The sequence below is a fragment of the Artemia sp. Qi Xiang Cuo genome, chromosome 7, assembly GCF_049724085.1.
Source record: "Artemia sp. Qi Xiang Cuo chromosome 7, ASM4972408v1, whole genome shotgun sequence".
Taxonomy (NCBI): Eukaryota; Metazoa; Arthropoda; class Branchiopoda; order Anostraca; family Artemiidae; genus Artemia; species Artemia sp. Qi Xiang Cuo.
The window spans coordinates 59,871,807-59,891,489 of record NC_142800.1 but is presented as its reverse complement, the minus strand read 5'-3'; the positions used below and the strand labels follow the sequence as shown (position 1 = coordinate 59,891,489).

At 35.3% G+C, this 19,683-nt stretch overlaps 1 protein-coding gene across 1 annotated transcript in view; it reads right to left on the bottom strand.

Moving 5' to 3' along the window:
* Positions 1-12,427: 12,427 nt before the first annotated feature.
* LOC148950514 (serine/threonine-protein kinase minibrain-like) overlaps positions 12,428-19,683 on the bottom strand; it is an 82,559-nt gene continuing 75,303 nt past the window's right edge. The window contains exons 9-10 of the mRNA XM_089091640.1: positions 15,735-15,878; positions 12,428-14,954 (exon numbers count right to left, since the gene is read on the bottom strand). Coding sequence (XP_088947766.1) covers positions 14,539-14,954; positions 15,735-15,878 — 560 coding nt within the window. The 3' untranslated portion in view covers positions 12,428-14,538. The remainder of the gene's footprint in view (positions 14,955-15,734; positions 15,879-19,683) is intronic.

Genomic DNA, 19,683 nt, shown 5'->3' with positions numbered 1-19,683 from the left:
ATTCATAAAATAGTCAAAGAACATGTAAAAATCCAGAAATAAATTCAGCTGGTATATGTCCTTATAATAAGTAAAACTGAAAACGACCAGAAATCATAGGCAGCACAATACCACTGCTGAAGTAAAGAGCAATGTTGGCCCAATGCATCAATCATTAAAATTTGCTCATAACCAAAGCACTTAATATAGAAGGAGTTGTCGTAGAAACTTAGACAAGAGCTCATTCGATTGTAAATTGAGTTCTAGTACCCCTTTTAAGAATCAAAAGTAATTGATATCTGGCATTCTGGAATGTCACTTGATTCCCGGATTGTACATTATGAAATACACAAGAAGTACTCTGATTGGCAAAAAGCTACCAATGGAAGTGAAATTGCTGACCCTCATGCCGACCATACCTGTCAAGCGGAATCCTTGTTGGAACATGAGTCTTAAACTCCCACAAGTAGTTTTTACTGTGTACATGTTTTTATGAGTTTAGTGCTTTCACCCAAATTCAATGTGTATGGATGAATTACATGATTTTTTTTTATTATATTTTATTTTAAGTGGCCGCTTTGAAAGAGGGTTACAAAGCGTCTTTTGGTCAATAGCACAAGTCTGAAACAAACGACAAGTTATTGGTATTTCAAGATGGACATATCATAGACCAAATATGTACATAATTTGGCTAAAAATTATACATTTTTGGATGTTCAGCGGACATATTCATGGATCAGAAAAGTTAGCAACCCTGGGTGGCGGTAGGGTGGACCCTTCTATAAGACTTCAATCTTACTTTTCAGTAAAACTGTTGCTTACAAATTTCTTTCACCTAGAAAGAAATTACAAATTTCGTTCTTTCGATCCCCTGGCTTGAACCCGCGTGAATATATGATAGACTTTTTGTCATGCAAGGGAAAAACAATATCATGCCTTATTCAAAAAGGCTTCTAGTTAAGTATGGGCTTCATCGAACTGTTATACCTCCTAGCATGGGGAGAAGGGCAGTGGTGGTACGGTGGACCTTTCTCTAAGACTTCAGTCTTACTTCTCAGTAAAATTGTTGCTTACTAATTTCTTTCACGTAGAATCCTTTAACCTCTCGCCCCTGGCTTGAACCTGCGTGCATATATGATACAGATATATACAGTGCTCCGAATGAATGTGGTATCTACTTTTGAAACGCTATCGTAATATAGCATATGCACGAAATGAGGAATTTAAAAGACATAGTTAGAAAATACTGGACTGTAAATGAAATTAATTGCAACAAAGATGGAGTCCATCCTTGTATTTATACATGATGATTTATCCCAGCCTTCATCCCTTAACAAGGAAGAGCAAACTTCTTCCATCATTACTCCCATTTCCATGCACCAGCTTCCCAAACTTCACTCGCACTTGGATCTTTTATCCGTTACTTCACACCATTAAAAAGTTAGCTAGGTATCAAGACCAATATTAGCTACCGTAGTTACGAATACCGGTTTGATATGACTGAAAATTTGATAGCTGGTGAATCTTCTAGGTTTTGGCGTACCCTAACACTGCAACTAAGCAGTCCATATAAGGTTAGAGCTTTGGTCTGAACTAATTCCTCAGTCATTTTCTTTAATAACTTTTCAATTTTGTAAACGTCATACCTATTTTCCAGAACTCTGATCGATACAAGATATCCCTCCCGCCTCTTTGCAGGCACGTCAATGAATGTGTTTGGGAATACAATTATGTATATAAAAAATATTTTCAAAATAACAGATGTTGTAAACAGTCCAAATGCATTTTTAACCATGACTATAGGTCTGGACTTATTTTTCCCCTCCCCTCCGTCGTTATGGGTTTGAAGGACCTTCCATGGCATGTCAGAAAATATTGGCCTGAAAACGCACCATCTTAGACTTAAGGCACCCCTCCCCGAAGGAGAGACTCACTTAAATATTGGTGCGGAAATATAACAGAGCTCCAAATGAATAAACTTAAATAAAAATTGTAATATCTATAATTTTTCTGTATTATCTATAGACTGCATATCAATTTAAAGGTAAGTTCACCTCGACGCGACTCTGTGCCTTCTGAAACTGGGAGGCAGGGTATATAGCTTCTTGATTGATTGAGTCGACTGGCTATCAGCTAGTTTTTTACTACTTTGTTTTGGCCAATACTGCTCCTACGTGCAACAAAGTGATAATTTACTTTGGAGCGATCTCTTTCTTGATTTTGAATGTGATATTGATAACACATAGCACTAGAATCTTTTATGTCAGTATATGAAATCCGTCCTAATATTCTAAGAGCGCTTGATCGGTCATTCTATGCAAACAAACTATGCAATCACTCGACCCGTTTTTGGGGAAAAGAAGCGAAATTTCTTATGATCTTAAGATGTGACCTTGATAATCGTGTCCTATATTTCTCAGTTATGCTGGACTTACAGGGTTTGTTCAGAAAGTAATAGGACTGAGTCGATTTAAAAACATTTATTGAGCCAATCGTTGCAATTCTTTGAAAACTTTTAAAATAGGCTCCTTTTGCGTCAATGCAGCTTTGCCAGCGCGATTTCCAAGAATTGAAGGCGTCACGGCATGGATTCTCCGGAATAGCCTTAGGAACCGCGGTGCATGGTGCTTGGATCCCCTCTGTCGCCTCAAAATACTTCCCTTTCATCAGTCTTTTCAGGCGAAGAAACAAAAAAAAAGTCCCGGGGGCCACATATAGGATGTAGGGCGGCTGCGCAATCGTTGGGATTCCAGCCCTAGTCATGTAGATGTTCACAGAGAAGGCGGTGTGAGCCGGAGCGTTGTTGCGGTGCAACTTCCAGTCGTCTGCGACGTCTTGTCGGACCCGATTGACCCTTTGTTTGAGTCTCTTGAGCCCTTCCACATAAAACTTGGCGTTGGTGATTTGTCCAGGACGAACAAATTTATGGTGGACGATCCCTTTGACGTCAAAAAAGACAATGAGCATCGTTTTCACTTTGGATTTGCTCATTTTTGCCTTTTTTGGGGTGGGGGGGCGAGGAGACGCCGACGTGTGCCACTCGAAAGATTGCCTCTTTGTCTCGGGATCATACTCAAAGATCCAGTAGACACCTGTGATTACGTTATGCAAAAATTGGGGGTCTCTTTCAAACATGTTCAAATTTTCTTGGCACACTTCTACTCGCCATAATTTTTGGTCGTCATTGAGCAGTTTTGGGACCATCTTCGCGCATACCTCGTGCATGTTCAAATGTACCGTCACAATGTCATGAAAGACAGATTTTGGTAAATTTAACATTTGGGCAATTAAACGAATACTTAGTCGATAGTCTGGGTTCAAAACTTTGCGCACACGAGTCACATTGTCGGTTTTTTTCGAAGTCGGAGGTCTTCCAGCACGTTCTGCATCGGCGACCTCTTCCCGGCCTCCAAAAAGGCTTGGCGCCACCGAAACACTCCACTTCTTGCTGAAGCAACATCTGGGTAAGCCTGCTTGATCATTTCAAACGTCTGTGTCGCAGATTTACCGAGTTTCACACAAAATTTAGTCGCGTAAATCTGATCTAACGAACGCTGCATTTTCAGCTTGCACCACTCACAGAAAACACATCACGCAATAATGCTTGTCCTGACTCTCCATGTGCTCGGAGACCTTCTGGTCTGTATAATTCTTAAATATGTAGTTTTTAGATTTCTGTTACTACTGGAACAGGTCTCTCTTTACTTACAAACAGCTTGACTTCATATTAATTAAAATAACTTTGTACTTTACGGCTCCTTAGCATAAGTAGAGTTATGGGAATTTTTGTGGCAAGTCCAGACGAGTATCAATTTATGCAAATAAAAAAAAAAAAAATCTCGAGATTTTAAAATGTCTGTCTTTTACGACTACAGGTCCTGATGCAGCAAATCCCCTCCATTAATGAAAAGGTAAGGGAAAAAATGGTGGATTACCAGTATTTTCTTGTAGAATAGAATAATTTAATACCATTTTAATTGTCAGACAATTTTAAAGGAAGTAGCAGAGCCAGGCAGAGGCGGATACTGAGTTAATATTTTGGGAGTAGAGTGGGAACCAATAAAAATTTGAATCCCCCATCTGTATTTTTCGCCCCTGTAATAAGTGCAATTCTCCACCTCCTGGGAGGGAATGTGCCCCAAGACCGCTGCCTGGAGCCAGTGGAACCTTCAGCAATCAACTCAAATATCAACGTCCATAGGTATCTGCGAGTTTTATTCCCCTAGCTCAACTGCTTTCTTTGAAATATAAAAGAAATTTTGTCTAGGATGCTACTGTTTAGCGTCCTGTATTGATTAGTTTTAAATGGCTCAAACCAAACAAAGAATTAAATTTGCCATTAATGATTCGTGGAAACGTATTGATTAGTTTTAAATGGCTCAAACCAAACAAAGAATTAAAACAACATTTTAAACTAGTGCAAAAAGTAATATGAAACTGTAAAACACAAATTTCGTCATAAGTTGTTTCTTAAATAGAGAAACTTGCAAGTTTCATTTTTACTTATAAGCCTATTAAACTATTCTGTAATAAAAGGCACTTAATAATAATATTTTCTTTCCCAGACTTAAGAAAAGTGAATCTCAAATATTCATCTTCTTGAAATTAATCGACTTGATTAAATTCAATTCTGAATGACTCGGTTAGGATTATGATCTCTTCAATGTTGGGATGGTTACTCACTAAATCAAAGTCACTACGTGTTTACATACAGAACAACTACATATTCAAAATAATAAAAATGAAGCAAAGATCAAAAATACAACTACAGCTAAAACAACATCATTCACAGAAATTAAACCAGGAAGTCTTTTTTGCTCTCTGACTTCTTTTGGAAAGGGGATCCTAGAATTTGCATATCAGACTCTAATCTAATTTTCTAAACAGTGAATAAATTTGAAGTCACACAATCGTTGACGGAATATGTAGAATTTGTGATTTTCAACTGATTTTCTGTTAGAAGTTATATGTGAAATCACTCAAAAAAGCGAAATCACTGTATCGCAGCTTCTTTGAACGGTTGAAAATAAGTTTGATCATTTTGTAGAGAAAAAAAAAGCCAAATGAAGACGCGACTTTAGCTTTAATCGTCGTGGTTTTCTGACAATTTCTCAAGTAATTTGTCTTTCTTCAACCCATAGCATGCACACCCGAAGGAGAAGGGCTTTCGAACCCCCCCCCCCCCTCTTTAGCAAAATAAATAAATATTTTTAGTTCATTTTGTTTCGTATATTTTCCACACAATATACCTTTTCCACTTGCGGTAAACCCCACTACCTCTCCCTGTATCAAAATTAGTTTCTATATTGCCTGGACAATTGCAACCCTCATCAAACGTGATGTGTTTGTATTAAAGCAACATAGAAACAATCTCATATTTATTTCTTACAGTATAATACAATCTGTCATAGTTCGCGTTTGGCAGGAAATGAAATATTGAACCAAAAAGAAAATACAATACGTAACAGAATACACAGATAAAGAACAAAACAAATATGCATTTCCCGAAAATAATACCACAAAACAACAGAGTCGCAAATTGCCAATTATTTATAATACAAATTAAAGTTGCAAATTTTCTTTAAGAAAATAAATATTCAAAAGTTGAGGAAGAAGAAAGAAAAGGAAAAAAAGAAAATAATAAAATGAGGCTGAATAGACAAGGTATATAAAGAAGACAGAAAATGCCATACGAAATTATTTCAAAAAGGAATAAACCACCAAGATAATAATCTCCATGAATTTAAGTAGACACGTATTTTCGCATTACTATTTCTTAAAAGTATATTTTTTTCTTGATTGGTTGCTCTTAAATATATCTTAGATAATCTCTGCTTTTTATCCGATTATGTAAGAATAGCCAAGATTTGGATCATCTATTTAGATTTTTTTTTATTTTCGTGTTCTCCTTTTACCAAAGTTGAGATATTTTCTTTTTATCCAACTACTTAATCTTCCACGTGTTTTAATTTCATTATCTAAGGCAAGAATAAAGCAAATTTAAGGGTACATGTTTCCTCGGCACCACCGGCAATGACGTCCGTTGGTGACGGAAATTATGTTATTTACAATATTCACTAGATTTTATTTTATTTCTCTATTTGTAGACACGGTATTTTATAAAACAAGAAAATATAGCAAGGTCTTACCGTGCATACCTCGTTTATCATATTTTGGCAAGTTTAGCCAATGTTTCTTCAGTATGCAATTTTTTAAGCTCCACCGAGTAATACAAGCAAAAAATAATAATACAAGTAATACAAGCAAAAAAAAAGTAATACAAAAAAAAAAAAAAAAAAAAAAAAAAAAAAAAAAAAAAGTTTTAAAAAATATCCTCAGCCGGAATAAACCGCATGTTTGTTTTAAGCTGAAAAATACTTGTATATTTTCCATGAAATTCCTTAGAAAATTGCTTTATTTTATTTTATTTCATTCGCTTATAAATTGGCATGTTAACGAAAAGTGTAATTTTTTTCATCCATTATTTACAATCAGTATCATTATATTGATTATATACAATTAATTCTTTTTCTTTGTGTTTCTTTTTATTTTGGCTTGTGCCTTAAAATACTTTTGCCAAAATAACTTTGGTTTTATAAATAAAATTTTGAGCCAAACTCGTAGATACATCTGAATGTTCCCATTACTCACAATTTTTAAAAGCTTTTTCAAAAATTGTGAATTTTCAAATTAAAATAAATAATTGTTTAGTATAAGTTCGGCAGTTTTCACGCATAATTCAAAAATGCAGTCCGATTTCTCCGATCCAATGAGTTTTCACACAATTTTTGGGAAGTTTATAGGTTGATATTCATATTCATTATGATGTTTCTGAAAAAAAGATCCATAAAAACAAATAATAATAACCTTTAAATTCAGCAAAGATGGGAAAAAAAATGTGACAAACAGTTATACCCAATCACTTTTTTCCTTCTCCTGGAAAGTTGGCATTTTTCCTCATAAAACACGTGTTAGGATTAAAGCCTCCTCCGTAGGAAGAATAGATCTTGACGCGTAAATTTAAAACCTTAAAACCATCCTATAAATAGGACTTGCTTTATTCAATTCATAATTTGGACTTAACTTAATTGTTGCGTATGAATATTTCTTAGGATAAAGTATTATTTAACTAGTAAAAAGGATAATTGCATGAAATATACAGCAAATTTATAAGAACCTTGATATTATAAGGCCAGGCATGAAGCCCCCTCCCCCCAATTCACAAATACGTGCCAGAATGTGGTGATGGCTTTGCGTACAAAAAAATCTCTTCTAAGACAAAAGAGAATTCCTTCCTTTTTTATCGTTGTCCACGGGATTCCTCACACCTTATATTTTCATAATGAGATATGGTCAAAAACATGAAATCAAGCACTTACGATAGCTTCGGAACTAAAATAAATGAGATACAAAATAAAAGAAAATAAAAACAGCTTAAGAAGAATAAGGCAAAATACAATCAGACTACGGCGTTTTTGCGATTCTGTTGACAAAATAAACTATACAATAATATACGAATATGTATAATTATATACAAATTTAAACTCTGGATGAAAAAAAAGAAATGAGATCGACAATTTATGGGGCAACATCAAGCAACAAACAAATGAATCTATTTAATGCGAAGTTGCTGTCTGAGAGCTACGCTTACCTGTTAGCAAATCGCTTATGTAAAGCTATGCTTTAAATATTTGAACCCGAATTTCTAGAAACATTGGTATCGTAAATGGCGATACACTAGTAAGAGTAAGTAAGTAAGGCGGCACTAGACCTTTAAAGTCCAGACCGGCGCTTCTGATCTCCATTTCGTGACCTTTCAGCCAGGAAGTGCAATGGGGGGGGGAGAGGCAACAATCCTGTGCTTTCACACCCCCTTCCTGCTTACCTTCCCCCGAGTTCTCCAGGTACCCATTTAGAGCCGGGTCGACTCTGGCTGAACTTACAGAGTTACGCCACTGATTCCCGTCCCAAATAAAATAACTGGCTACGCCTGGGGACCGAACCCGTTCCCCTTGGACAAAGACTTCTCAAACCAGCGCGCCAACCACTTAGCAAAGACGGCGATACACTATCTATAGCAGTGTCCATAAATCAGTTCCTTATATCAAGACCAACAATATTTAATGCTTGGGTTAAAAAATGAGTTTTACCTTGTATAACTATAATCAAATATGGTTTGAAATGTATTTGCAATAAAAGCTCTGTGCTAATTTAATTATAAGTTGCAGTCACATAAGAAAAGATCTAATTTTCATTGAAAGTATGATTTGGGATATGCCAACAGCACAAATATTAAATCAGGTAGAATCAAATCAGGCACATTTGCAAGGTCCTTCACGAAATCTTAAAAAAATGCAATGTAGTCCATAATTTTCCACATTTACCATGTAAATGGCATGTTTTAAGTTTAACTGAACTTACCCCTTCCCTTGCGTCCGTAGTATATTAAAATGAATTTATATTATGGTATAAAATCAAACGTTAATAATAACTCGCGCAGTCTATTGCAATTACCAGGTTAATTTAGTAATAATTGGGCTAGTGGACGGACGACTTTGTACCATATTGAACCGTGATATACAAAGTACCGAAGAATGGTAAGCTATGCCTCAAAAGTGTACTGAGCACTTTAGAATCATCCTCTTAATGATTTACCAATTATATCTTATCAGTCAAGTGCTTTTCCATGTCATAGGTACATACAATACCAGCCCTCTTGAGAGTGGTGGAGGGTTAAAATTAATTACACTCAGGCCGTAATCTTCCCGGGTCAGATTAGGGAACACCCCTTCCCCCGTTGCGCAGGTGTATTTCAAGTAAATTTCTTGAACTATGTGTGTCTATCCCCAGACAACCTGATAGAAAAACTAATTCCCGAATCTGATACATATAATTTCCTAGCCATTACCCGTATTAATCAGTATATAAAGAGTTTTTATAAAAGGTCCAGTTTCTTCATGTTTTATCGAGAATGCTCTTGAACATACAACAAAGTGGCTTCCAGCTGACTATTACTTTTCAATTTAGAAATTGTTCAGTTTCTTTTTGTATTCTAGCCGTCACTGCAATGCAGCTATCAAACACAAGAACAAAGTAGCTTTAGCACTTAGAGATTTTGGCGAAAATTGTCAATAGCCAACTCTATTATACTTATATAAATATATTGTGTATGGCTACATAACGGTACCCCAGGAAAGTAAAAACAGAGGGCGGGGGCAGTCCCCCCTCCCATAGAATTGAAAAATGTTTGAATATTTGATCTTATTTTTTTCTATCAAAAAAATACCCTTGGCCACCATGAATTTCCGTCAATTGGCACTACTGCGGACCCTCCTCCACCAACGAATTATCTCATTGAAGGATATCCTATACCTTCTTTGAAGGCAGTTTGGATCGTATCGTGCAATAACACATCCAATTTTGAATGATAATGTGCAAAATTGGACGGTAATTTTCGGGGAAAATAAGCAGCAAGTTCCCTTTAGGCCAAGTATTGAGTAAACACTGAACGTTCACAATCTATATGAGATAAAGAAAGAAAAAAAGCAAATCTTAGAAGCTAGTTCATATGGTACAATTAGTTGATAGTTCGAAAATTGATACAACAAAGGGTTCCAGGAGAAAATTAAATAAAGTGAAGTACATGTTTTGGCAAACATATCTTATTGCAAAGAACCAAACATTGGTAAAACCAGCGAAATTCTAATGTAAAATGATGAGAGGTCAGAGAAAAAAAATCTTAATATGCGCTTCTGCATTTACTTCATTTTGGCCAATTGTGACATTTTATAACAGATACTGGTAAAAAATTTCGTCCCTGATTTCAAATGTCAAAATTCTTATCAAGTTTGGCGGGTTAAGTTGAAACACCTTACAATATCAGACACCAAATAATTGGATATTAAGCAACCTCCACGCGTCTGTTCTCTGTGGGAAGAATATATTTTATGTTTGACAAGTCTCAAAAGTGGATCGAGATGTATAACGGAGGTTGTGTTTCAGGAATCGATTATCTTCATTATCAGATAACGAAAAATATTTTTTCAGATAACGAAAAAATAGCCCCTAAAATATTTATAATCTATTTAAAAAGGGACTAATATAAGCTCATAGTTAATAATAATAATAGGGCGTTTATAATAATCCGTAAGAGGTTAATAATGTAGTCTGTTCTCCATTTATAGTAAAACGAAATTTGTGGTATGCGTTGCCTTGAAACGAAAAATAATAACAAATAACCAATTATGATTAAATGATAACTGAGGATGAAATAACGGGGTTTCCCGCACTGGAAGTCTAGGAATGTAATGTGTACGAATGCAGCTGAAACAAATAGCTAGGTGCTATGCAAGGCCGTATTCACGGGAGGGGGGGGGGGGAGGTGGTTGAACCCCATCCCCGAAATGTTTGTCCAACTCAGAAAAAACGTCAGAAAAATGAATATAAACTTATTGTTGATGCGTTTTTAAAGTTTTGTTTTTGTATTAACTAAAATTTATTTGACTTACGCAACCTTAATGCGGTAAATCCTAGGATTCAGATACAAAACTGAGAATTTCTCCAAGTCCACCTTAGTTTATTCTTAATAAAATTGTTACTTCTAATTGTTTGCTTTTTTCATATGGCATACTCTAGAAGACTTTAATGAGTTATACACTTTTCTATTTGATTTCCAAAGTCTAAAATGGAAATAGAAGAAGGAACATTAAAGAATTATATCTTATGTAAGGTTTTTTTTTATACAGCATATAATGTAATATGCAAAGATTAAAGAATTGTATGTTATGTATGTTTTTCTCATAGAGCATATTTTGTAAGACACTTAAACGAGTATGATACAATTACCTATTTGATTTCTAAAGCCAAAAATCCAAAATAGAAGATTATAGACTTATATCTTATAACGGGTTTTTGGGCCAAACCACCAAGGCATTTCCCCCTTTTTAAGTTTTAGAATGTTTAAAACCTTTCCAGAAACTTAAGAGTGTAATACCCCCATTTACCCCCCTTTCCACAAAAAGTTTCTTAAGAACGAATTTAGTGTTCTTTATAGAGTGAGAACTTTCGCAGTCCCTAGAGATCAAAATTCACATATAGTATATAACTCTTTTTGTTGGTTCTTAAGGCTTTTGCAGAAATTTGCAAAAGTTTGACGGAAATGTGCAAGTCCCTCTTGAACGCACAGAGTAAAGCTCAGTTCCGATAGTTGAAATTCACTTTGAGAGCCGAATTCACTGTTGCCAGTCGATTTTTTTGGGAGGGGGGGGGGGGTCGTTTCGCTTCTATATTTAAATCAGTAAAAAAATTTACCGTGTCACTAAAATTTGGCTTGAAACAAGTAAAATTTTCTCATTTATGCTTAACCTCTTTTCGAAAGTTCTAGTACAAGGGAATTTCGGTTTCAATCAGACATAGCAGACATCGCAATAGACAAAAGAAAGTACAATATATAAACTACGGGCAATAATTCAAAGGTATTAAGCGTTTTTTTTTGTGTGTGTCAAATCCAGATTACACCACACCCTTCTACAGATTGGGCCGCGAAATTTTCAAGTAGGAGAAATACAAGCCCACATAATTTTCAGCTTTTTTTCGCTTACCGACAAAACACATTTCATTACTTAAAACCTATTGAATTGTTGCTGTCAAGATTAGAATCACTATCTATTTACAAAAAAAGCACCAACGTTAAACCATGGGCACTTAGCTGAAGACTTGTGAAAGACAGCTTATTTTAAAATAAACAAAGAAAAAAAGAGAATAAAAAAGGATCCTCCTACAGAGAACATCAGGTTATCAATTTTTTTTTTAACTTAAAATAATTTCTAAAAACAAAGTATTCACTTGACATTTCGCTTTCAGTTAGCTTCAAGAGACAGAGACACCTAAAAAACTAACAAACAAAACACTAAGAATAGGAATGCAATAAAAATTAAGCTCATGTCTAGCACCAAATCTAGGGCCAAATAGTTAAATCGGGGGGGGGAGAGTAGGGGAAAGGAGAATCATACATCCAAAATACTTTCAGAATCGCCCAATTTGTATGAAGATATTGAAAAAATGCCGGAAATCTGGATTACTTTCTAATTAAAAGAATTACACTAAGGAAAGTGTTACATTTTGGTGAATATATCAATATTTACTTAGATTTATATTTTGTTACGTGGTTTAATAGCTTACTGCTATTATAGCATGTATCACCACTCGAAGAGATTTCAACCGTAAAGGCATGACAGAAGATATTCTTCAAAATTACACTTTTAATTCTTATAAATTATTCCCGAAGGTAACTTCCTAATAGATGCAATAAAACAAGAGAGAGAGAAGGGGAGAGAGAGAGAGAGAGAGAGAGAGAGAGAGAGAGAGAGAGAGAGAGAGAGAGAGAAAGAGAGAGAGAGAGAGAGAGAGAGAGAGAGAGAGAGAGAGAGAGAGAGAGAGAGAGAGATAGAGAGAGAGAGAGAGAGAGAGAGAGAATAAAAAATGGGTCAGGCCAAAAATCGACTCAAACTCAAGAAGACTTAATCAGCTCCAAGTTTCACAAAACCCATTTCTCTGGTTCAATTTAAAACATATTTAATCCTGTTCGCAATTTACAAGTAAAATTTCAAAAATTTACACCCACAAACTCCCTTGGAAAGAAAAATAATTCTTACTTATAGCAATAAGACTTTCTACTCTTGGTAAGAAAACAAAAATCTAAGAGAAGACTATAACAGCGATATTAACTACAGTTAAAAAGTGTACTATTATTGAAGATGAGCTGCTTTTCACTTTCCCCCCAATTGGATTTAAATCAAGGAGAAATATTACAGATGAGTTAATAAATTATCTTTAATACTGAGCTATTTTGAAAATTGTACTGCAATGCTTCATTCTTCTTGACAAAGAGAGGATACGCACCATATTCAAGGGTGATTTATATAAGTCCAAATGATCACGATTCATATCTATCATTGTACTTCCCAGATCATTAAGCTCAAAACAATAGAAATCCTTTTTCTTTCTTTTCTACATATTACCCTGTAATGTCTTTGGCTGTACTCAGCCACGAACAGCTCAAGTTGGTAAAGAGGATAAAACGCGAAACGAAACACTTTTCTTTTCTAAACTCATAAAATAAGTTATTAGAAGTTTTTCAATTACTATCAAGCTTTTATTTAGGGTAGCATAATAAAGTGTCAATTAACTTCAACACGAACAGCTTCTTGTATGAGTTCCCGCATTTTTGCCTAATTTTTAAGCCACGATATAAAAATAAAACTTTTATATGCTTTCAGATCATTAAAGTTATCACTAGAAGGGAATCCCTCATATTAGAAACTAGTGGTGTCACTAGCCAAAAATTGGGGGCGGGGGTGCAAAGGATTTACCGATTAGTTGGTAATTTTTTTTTACTGATTTGGTTGATATTACTATTAAAATATTTTTATTCTGAATGAGACCGATATTCTTCCATTGTTTTGGCGTAATTTATTTCCATCGGCCTATTTACCTAAAAAAAAAAATCATTATTTTACCGACTGGCTGAAAGTATTGGAGCCCCCCCCCCCCTTTCCAGCAATACGTGACGCCCCTGTAAGAAACATTTTTTGTTTCATATTTTGTGTCCATTGCACAGGTGAATTAACGCACGTGGAAAATTTATTTTTTTAGGTACGGTATTTTAGTTGATGATAACCATTTCGATCTTACAAAGTTCATACTTTAAAATGACGACAATGAACATCCCCTTCCCCCAAAAATAAAAGAAGAGCAGTAACAATTTCTAATGAAAACATAATTGCCACTGATAGCAGAGTTTCTACTATGAAGGAATATTAAATATATATTGTACTGTTTCCTATGGGTAAATTCATCCCAACTAGTTTTCAGTAATACGGTTACTTCAATGATAATAATAATAGCAGTAATAAAATCAGAGTTGTGGCAATTTTTTCAATTTCTGCGCCTGAAATTTGAAAATTTTGATGAGCAAATATGTATAGAAAAAAGAAAAAGTTTGGTATCCGAGTTAATAGATGCTGCAGAGAAGAAACAAGCACCAAATAAATTATTTTTCATGGTGATTATAATTAGCATAAAAAAAAACAACATCCTTTTTTGAGTACTAATAAACATGAACTAATTCTAGTTAAAAATAACTTAGAACCCTAGATATGGGTTTAAAAGAAAGCAGAGTCGAGGTCGGGGTATCTAGGCCTTTCATTACCAGTACTGTTTAGGTATGATAAGGATATTTTCCGTTTTTTTTTTTTTTTTTTTTTAAGCATAGAAAACAAATTTTTGTGCACAAACATAATGTAGTTACTTAGTAGTTTTAGGATTTCCGCATTGTTTGACACGGCGTATAACAAGACCTAATCTAGATACCTTTACACTCCTGAAAACTATTCAAAACAAATAGAAGAATAAAAGATTACAAAGTTACGAATGCTAGACAAACCAGGGTTGACAATACACATTCTCTTCAAATCACTATATTGAGCAATACTGGTCGTCTCAAAGAGGTCCAAAACATGCATTTTCAATCGGCCAAAAATGCATAAAACTCGCCTATTTCTATCCATGACTGGTCAAGGGATTTGTCTGTATAATAACACCATGCATTGGTGATTCTTCACCGTTATTCTGTCCCTGATTTTGACCACCCACTTGGAAATTAAAAGCACTACTACCAAAATACGAGGGTGAAGAAACACTCTGGGGTAGTCCACTTAGGTTCGCATAAGCCGGCTGATTATGGTATATCGGTGGCTCGGTTGTAGGAATATATGGGTCCATTGGTAGAGGCCCTGGTTGCGAGTAACGTAACCTCGCTTGGGGGTGGGGATGCCCAATCACTCGTTGTATAGTTGGTCTCTGGGGGTCACAATCCATAGCTGTGGGTATGGCAATATTATACCCGGCGGCTGATGTGAATTGTAGAAGCTGTACTGGATCAGATCGAGCTCGACTTGATAATCCACTACCAGTACCTTAAAAAAAATTTCTTAAGTATTGGATAAAAATACAGAAAAAATGTAGACAGTAAGAATGAAAAAGCACATAGAAAAGATAGAGGGAGACATAAAACGTAGCTAAAAGCCAGTGTTGTGGATTAACTGTTTTCTTTTCAAATCCAAGTTGATACAAAATACAAAGCTTAGAATCTAAAGGGAGACACGACACAGTCTATTTCTTCATATGAACAACAATGTGCTGGGTATTGTGCTTGAAACACCCAACATTCATACAGTAGTGTATAGAGTATATATAGAGTGATACTCAACAGAAACAAAACTAGTTTAGTAAACATTTCATATAGAGCTTCACTTTGCACACGTGCGCACTAACAGCCCCTCAAAGTTCAACCTTAGATAAACTATGTCTCATAAGAGAAACGAGAACAAAGAAGCAGAAATAAAATTACTTCGGCTCATATGTTGGTCGGGCAACTCTATTTTCATTTTCTTTCTTTTTCCCTTGGAAGGACGAACTCATAAATTCAATATTATGAATGCCTTATATGAACAATATGTTACAGAAGCCACCAGACAATGGCCTGGGACAACCAATGATACCTGGTAATCCTTGCTGGTTGGGATTGATTGATTGAAAAGCAACCTAAGGATGAGAGAATGGTTCTTTCCAGGTTGAAGTTAAACAATTTTACTTCTACAAAAATGATACTTCTCTCAACCAATCTCCCTTTGATTTTTCCCTCAATCGAAGCCTAAATGCATTGCAACAGTACACAAATTGATTCAAAAACCAACCTGGTGCAGGAGAGATCGGGAGATAACTTTGATTCATAGTGGAGATGGCTGACGAAAGAGATCCAGGCAAGCCACCAGAAGAGGTTACTTGAGTCAAGCTGGTGCCAGAAGGAACGTTCGAAGGGCTAACGTTCGTGGATCCACCTAAATCAAGCATATTATTCAAGCTCATATGTCAATATTAAGAACAATTATGTTATCACGTAATTTCTACTTTTTATGATACAAAGAACTCAAATTACAACACCTGCTTATTGTCAAATCCAATTGAGAAAAGGCGTATCTCAAAATTCTTGTGTTATAATGGGCTAAAAGTTATGCAAATTCCTCTAGAAGCCAACAGAAACCACATTATTCTAGCTTCCATTATTCTGCACGCCAATGTTACATGGATAAGTCGATCCAAAGCCCCCCCCCCCCCCAAAAAAAAAAATGACTGATGCGTTTAACTACGAACTCTATTATGAAGGAAAATTCAATGTCATTTGCCTCTGTTTTATAACAAGTTTGATTATTCTTCCGAATTTGGCATGTCAAAAATACATCACATAAATCCATTGATTTCGTTTGAAATTACATAAAATTGTGATCTTTATGTAAGCTCAGTATATTCAAAAACCCCTAAAAGGTATCCTAGCATAAAGCATAATGCTGCTTGTTTTTTAAGCATCTACAGGATTCATATTAGTATTTAAATGTGTTTTCAACAACGGAAATGATTAGCCAGATACTCGCACCGTTACGCATAAGGATATGAGAACACTTGCTCAAATTTACATGAGCAAGCAAACTTGAAAAAAAAACCCTACAATTCAGAAATTGGCTAAACCATCATTCTAGTACACGTTTTTTAGAGATTAAATAAAAAAAACAAGTTTTTTTTAACTGAAAGTAAGGAGCGACATTAAAAATTAAAACGAACAGAAATTATCCCTTATATGAAAGGGGCGGTCCCCTCCTCAACGCCTCGCTCTTTACACTAGAGTTGTTTATTGTTTTAAAAAATAAAGTTGTGAGACAGAGTCAAACTTTAGTGTAAAGAGCGAGGCGTTGAGAAGGGGACCGCCACTTTCATATACGGAATAATTTATGTTGGTTTCAAGTTTTAATGTCGCTGCTTATTTTCAGTTAAAAAAACTTTTTTTTTATTTAATTTCTGAACGTTTGTGAATTAATGCAGCTTTGATTTTGGCTCACCGTACATGAATAATTAAAATAAAAATTGCATATCAATTTTACGTTTTTTTGGCTAAATGGCTTTCTCGAAATTTTGTTCTGACGTAACTTACGAATTAACTTACGTAACGAACTTCTATAATCGTATATTTTTAATTACGTATATTAAGGAGTTCGCCCCCCTAGTCAATACCTAACTCTTTACACTAAAGTTAGAATTTTGTTCGAATCACAAACCCCAGAATAACAAAGGCCGTTTAATTAGAACACATAGCTCTTTTGAAAGTTCTAAATAAAACTTTATCGTAAAGAGCGAGGTATTGACTAGGGGCGAACCTCCTCATATACGTAATAATTTTTGTTCGTTTTAAGTTTTAACATTGCTCCTTACTTTCTGTTTAAAAAACTTTTTTTTTAATTTAATTTCTGATTGTTGTTTAAATAATGCTGGGAAATCCGACGTCCCCTTTATAGAAATGTCCCTTCCCCCAAGGAAACATACTCCATGGAAAGATCCTCCCCCGTAGCACCCTTCTAAGACCCCCCCCCCGCCATAAAAAAAATCCCTCCTGAAATCGTCGGTATACTTCGCATTAACCAATACTATATGTAAACAATGGGCAAAGTCCATAGCAACCCTTCCCCCGGGATCTGTGGGGCATTAAGTTATCCTCAAAGACATATTTATTAGCTTTTCGACTATGCTGAACAAAATGGCTATCTCAAAATTTTGATTGGGTGACTTCGGAAGAAAAAAGAGCGTGGGAGAGGGCCAAGTTACCCTCCAATTTTTTTGGTCACTTAAAAAGGACACTTTTAATTTCCGTTCAAATGAGCTCTCTAACGATATTATAGGACTACTGGATCGATACGATCACCCCTGGGGAATCCCAGGCCCCTCTCACGATATTCTACGACTACTGGATCGATACGATCACCCCTGGGGCTCCAGCTTGAAACTTCTACAGTAGGGTTCTGTGATACGCTGAATCTGATGGTGTGATTTTCATTAAAGTTCTATGACTTTTTGGGGGTTTCCACCCTTTTTTCGAAAATAAGGCAAATTTTCTCAGGCGCGTAACTTTTAATCAGCAAGATTAAATGAAACTTATATATTTGAAATCAGCATAAAAATCTGATTCTTTTGATGTATCTATTGGTATCAAAACTCCGTTTTTAGAGTTTCGGTTACTATTGAGCCGGGTCGCTTCTCACTTACAGTTCGTTACCATGAACTGTTTGAAACTTCTAACTCTTTTTTGTTTTGTTTTTCAGCGGTAAAATCTGTGCTACAGGTCTAATTTTCAGAAATCAACTTTTTTTTTATTTAGTTATAAAATTAGACTGAAGTGTTTGTCACAAAAAGCATATTGATTAACAATAAATCTTTAAATTGACCATTTGCTATATGTTAAAATTAAAATTGTTAAAATTGGCTGGAAACAAATACTTGTTTTCTATATACTTTTTTTCTCCTACCTCATCTTTTATCTTGATCGTTAGTTCACAGGTTTGAATAATCTCTCCATTTCTCCCATCAGAGGGGTAGTAAGCCCAATGAGTTTTACTACTTGTTGTTGTACTACTAGTTGTTATATTGGAATTTTATTTACGTAGCCTTATTTGAGTTTTTCTTTCTTAAAGGGGTTGAAACTAGGCATTAAAAAAAAAACAGATGCGGTAAAGGTTATTTGAAGGAGAAACGTTAAAGCTTAAAATGAAGAGAAATTTAGCTGAATATGAAGGAGGCTGCTACCCTCAAATATCTGCTTCTTACCCAATATATAATCAATTATAGTTTGTTATCCTTTTACTTAGTTACGCTACTTACGCTCAATATAATTAATATAATTGAGAATTGTGAACTTCCTTTAATCAAGATCATTTTTTCGTTCTACTCAATTTGGCTTCAGGAAAGCGTCGTCGACCGAGCAAGCTATTCTATTTTTAACATCGTTTGTTAATGATGCTTTAGAGACTGTGATTTTAAAGTTGCGTCAGTATTCTTATATATCAAGAAAGCCTCCTCCGACTGCGTGGATTATGAAGTATTAGTGAAAAAGTTGGAGAATTGTGGTATTTGGGGTAATTCATTGCAGTTATTGATCTTTTCTGAATGAAAGGGCTCAGTGCGTTAAAATAAGAGATTTTAAATCAAGTAACAAAAGTATAAAATGTGGCGCTCTCCAAGGATCAGTTATAGGCCCAGTATTGCTTTTTATACATACATTGATTAGTTGGACAAGTGCCTGGTAAGCTATGGTCTGTCAACTAGTGAAGTTTCTACGGTTAAGGCTATTTTACCAAGCTTTGCAGATGATGCCCATTATGCGACAGTGGCTGCTAGGACAGAAAAGGGGCTGCTAAATTTTTTGAAAGGTGGTATGCTATGCATTGAAAATGGATGAGAGCCAATAAGATGAAGTTAAACCATAAGAAAAACTCCTTTGTAATATGGTAGAAGCTCTAATTATTATCCTTGGGTTGAGCAGTTACAGTTAAGTGGAAACCTCATCATACGTGCGAAATCAGTGAAGTTTCTTGAAGCTGTAGTGAACGAGTGCCTCAGCTTTAAGAATCATATCCGTCACATTTCTGCCAAGATCGCTCGTAGCATCGGAATGATAAGAAAACTTAAGCATATTTTCCCGGATAATATTCTAAGGACACTTTATTTCTCTCTTGTGCATACACAGCTAGTCTGGTGTATTACTGTATGGTCTTCTACGTTCGTAGTTCACCTGCATCCAGAAAGTACTTCAAAATAAAGTGG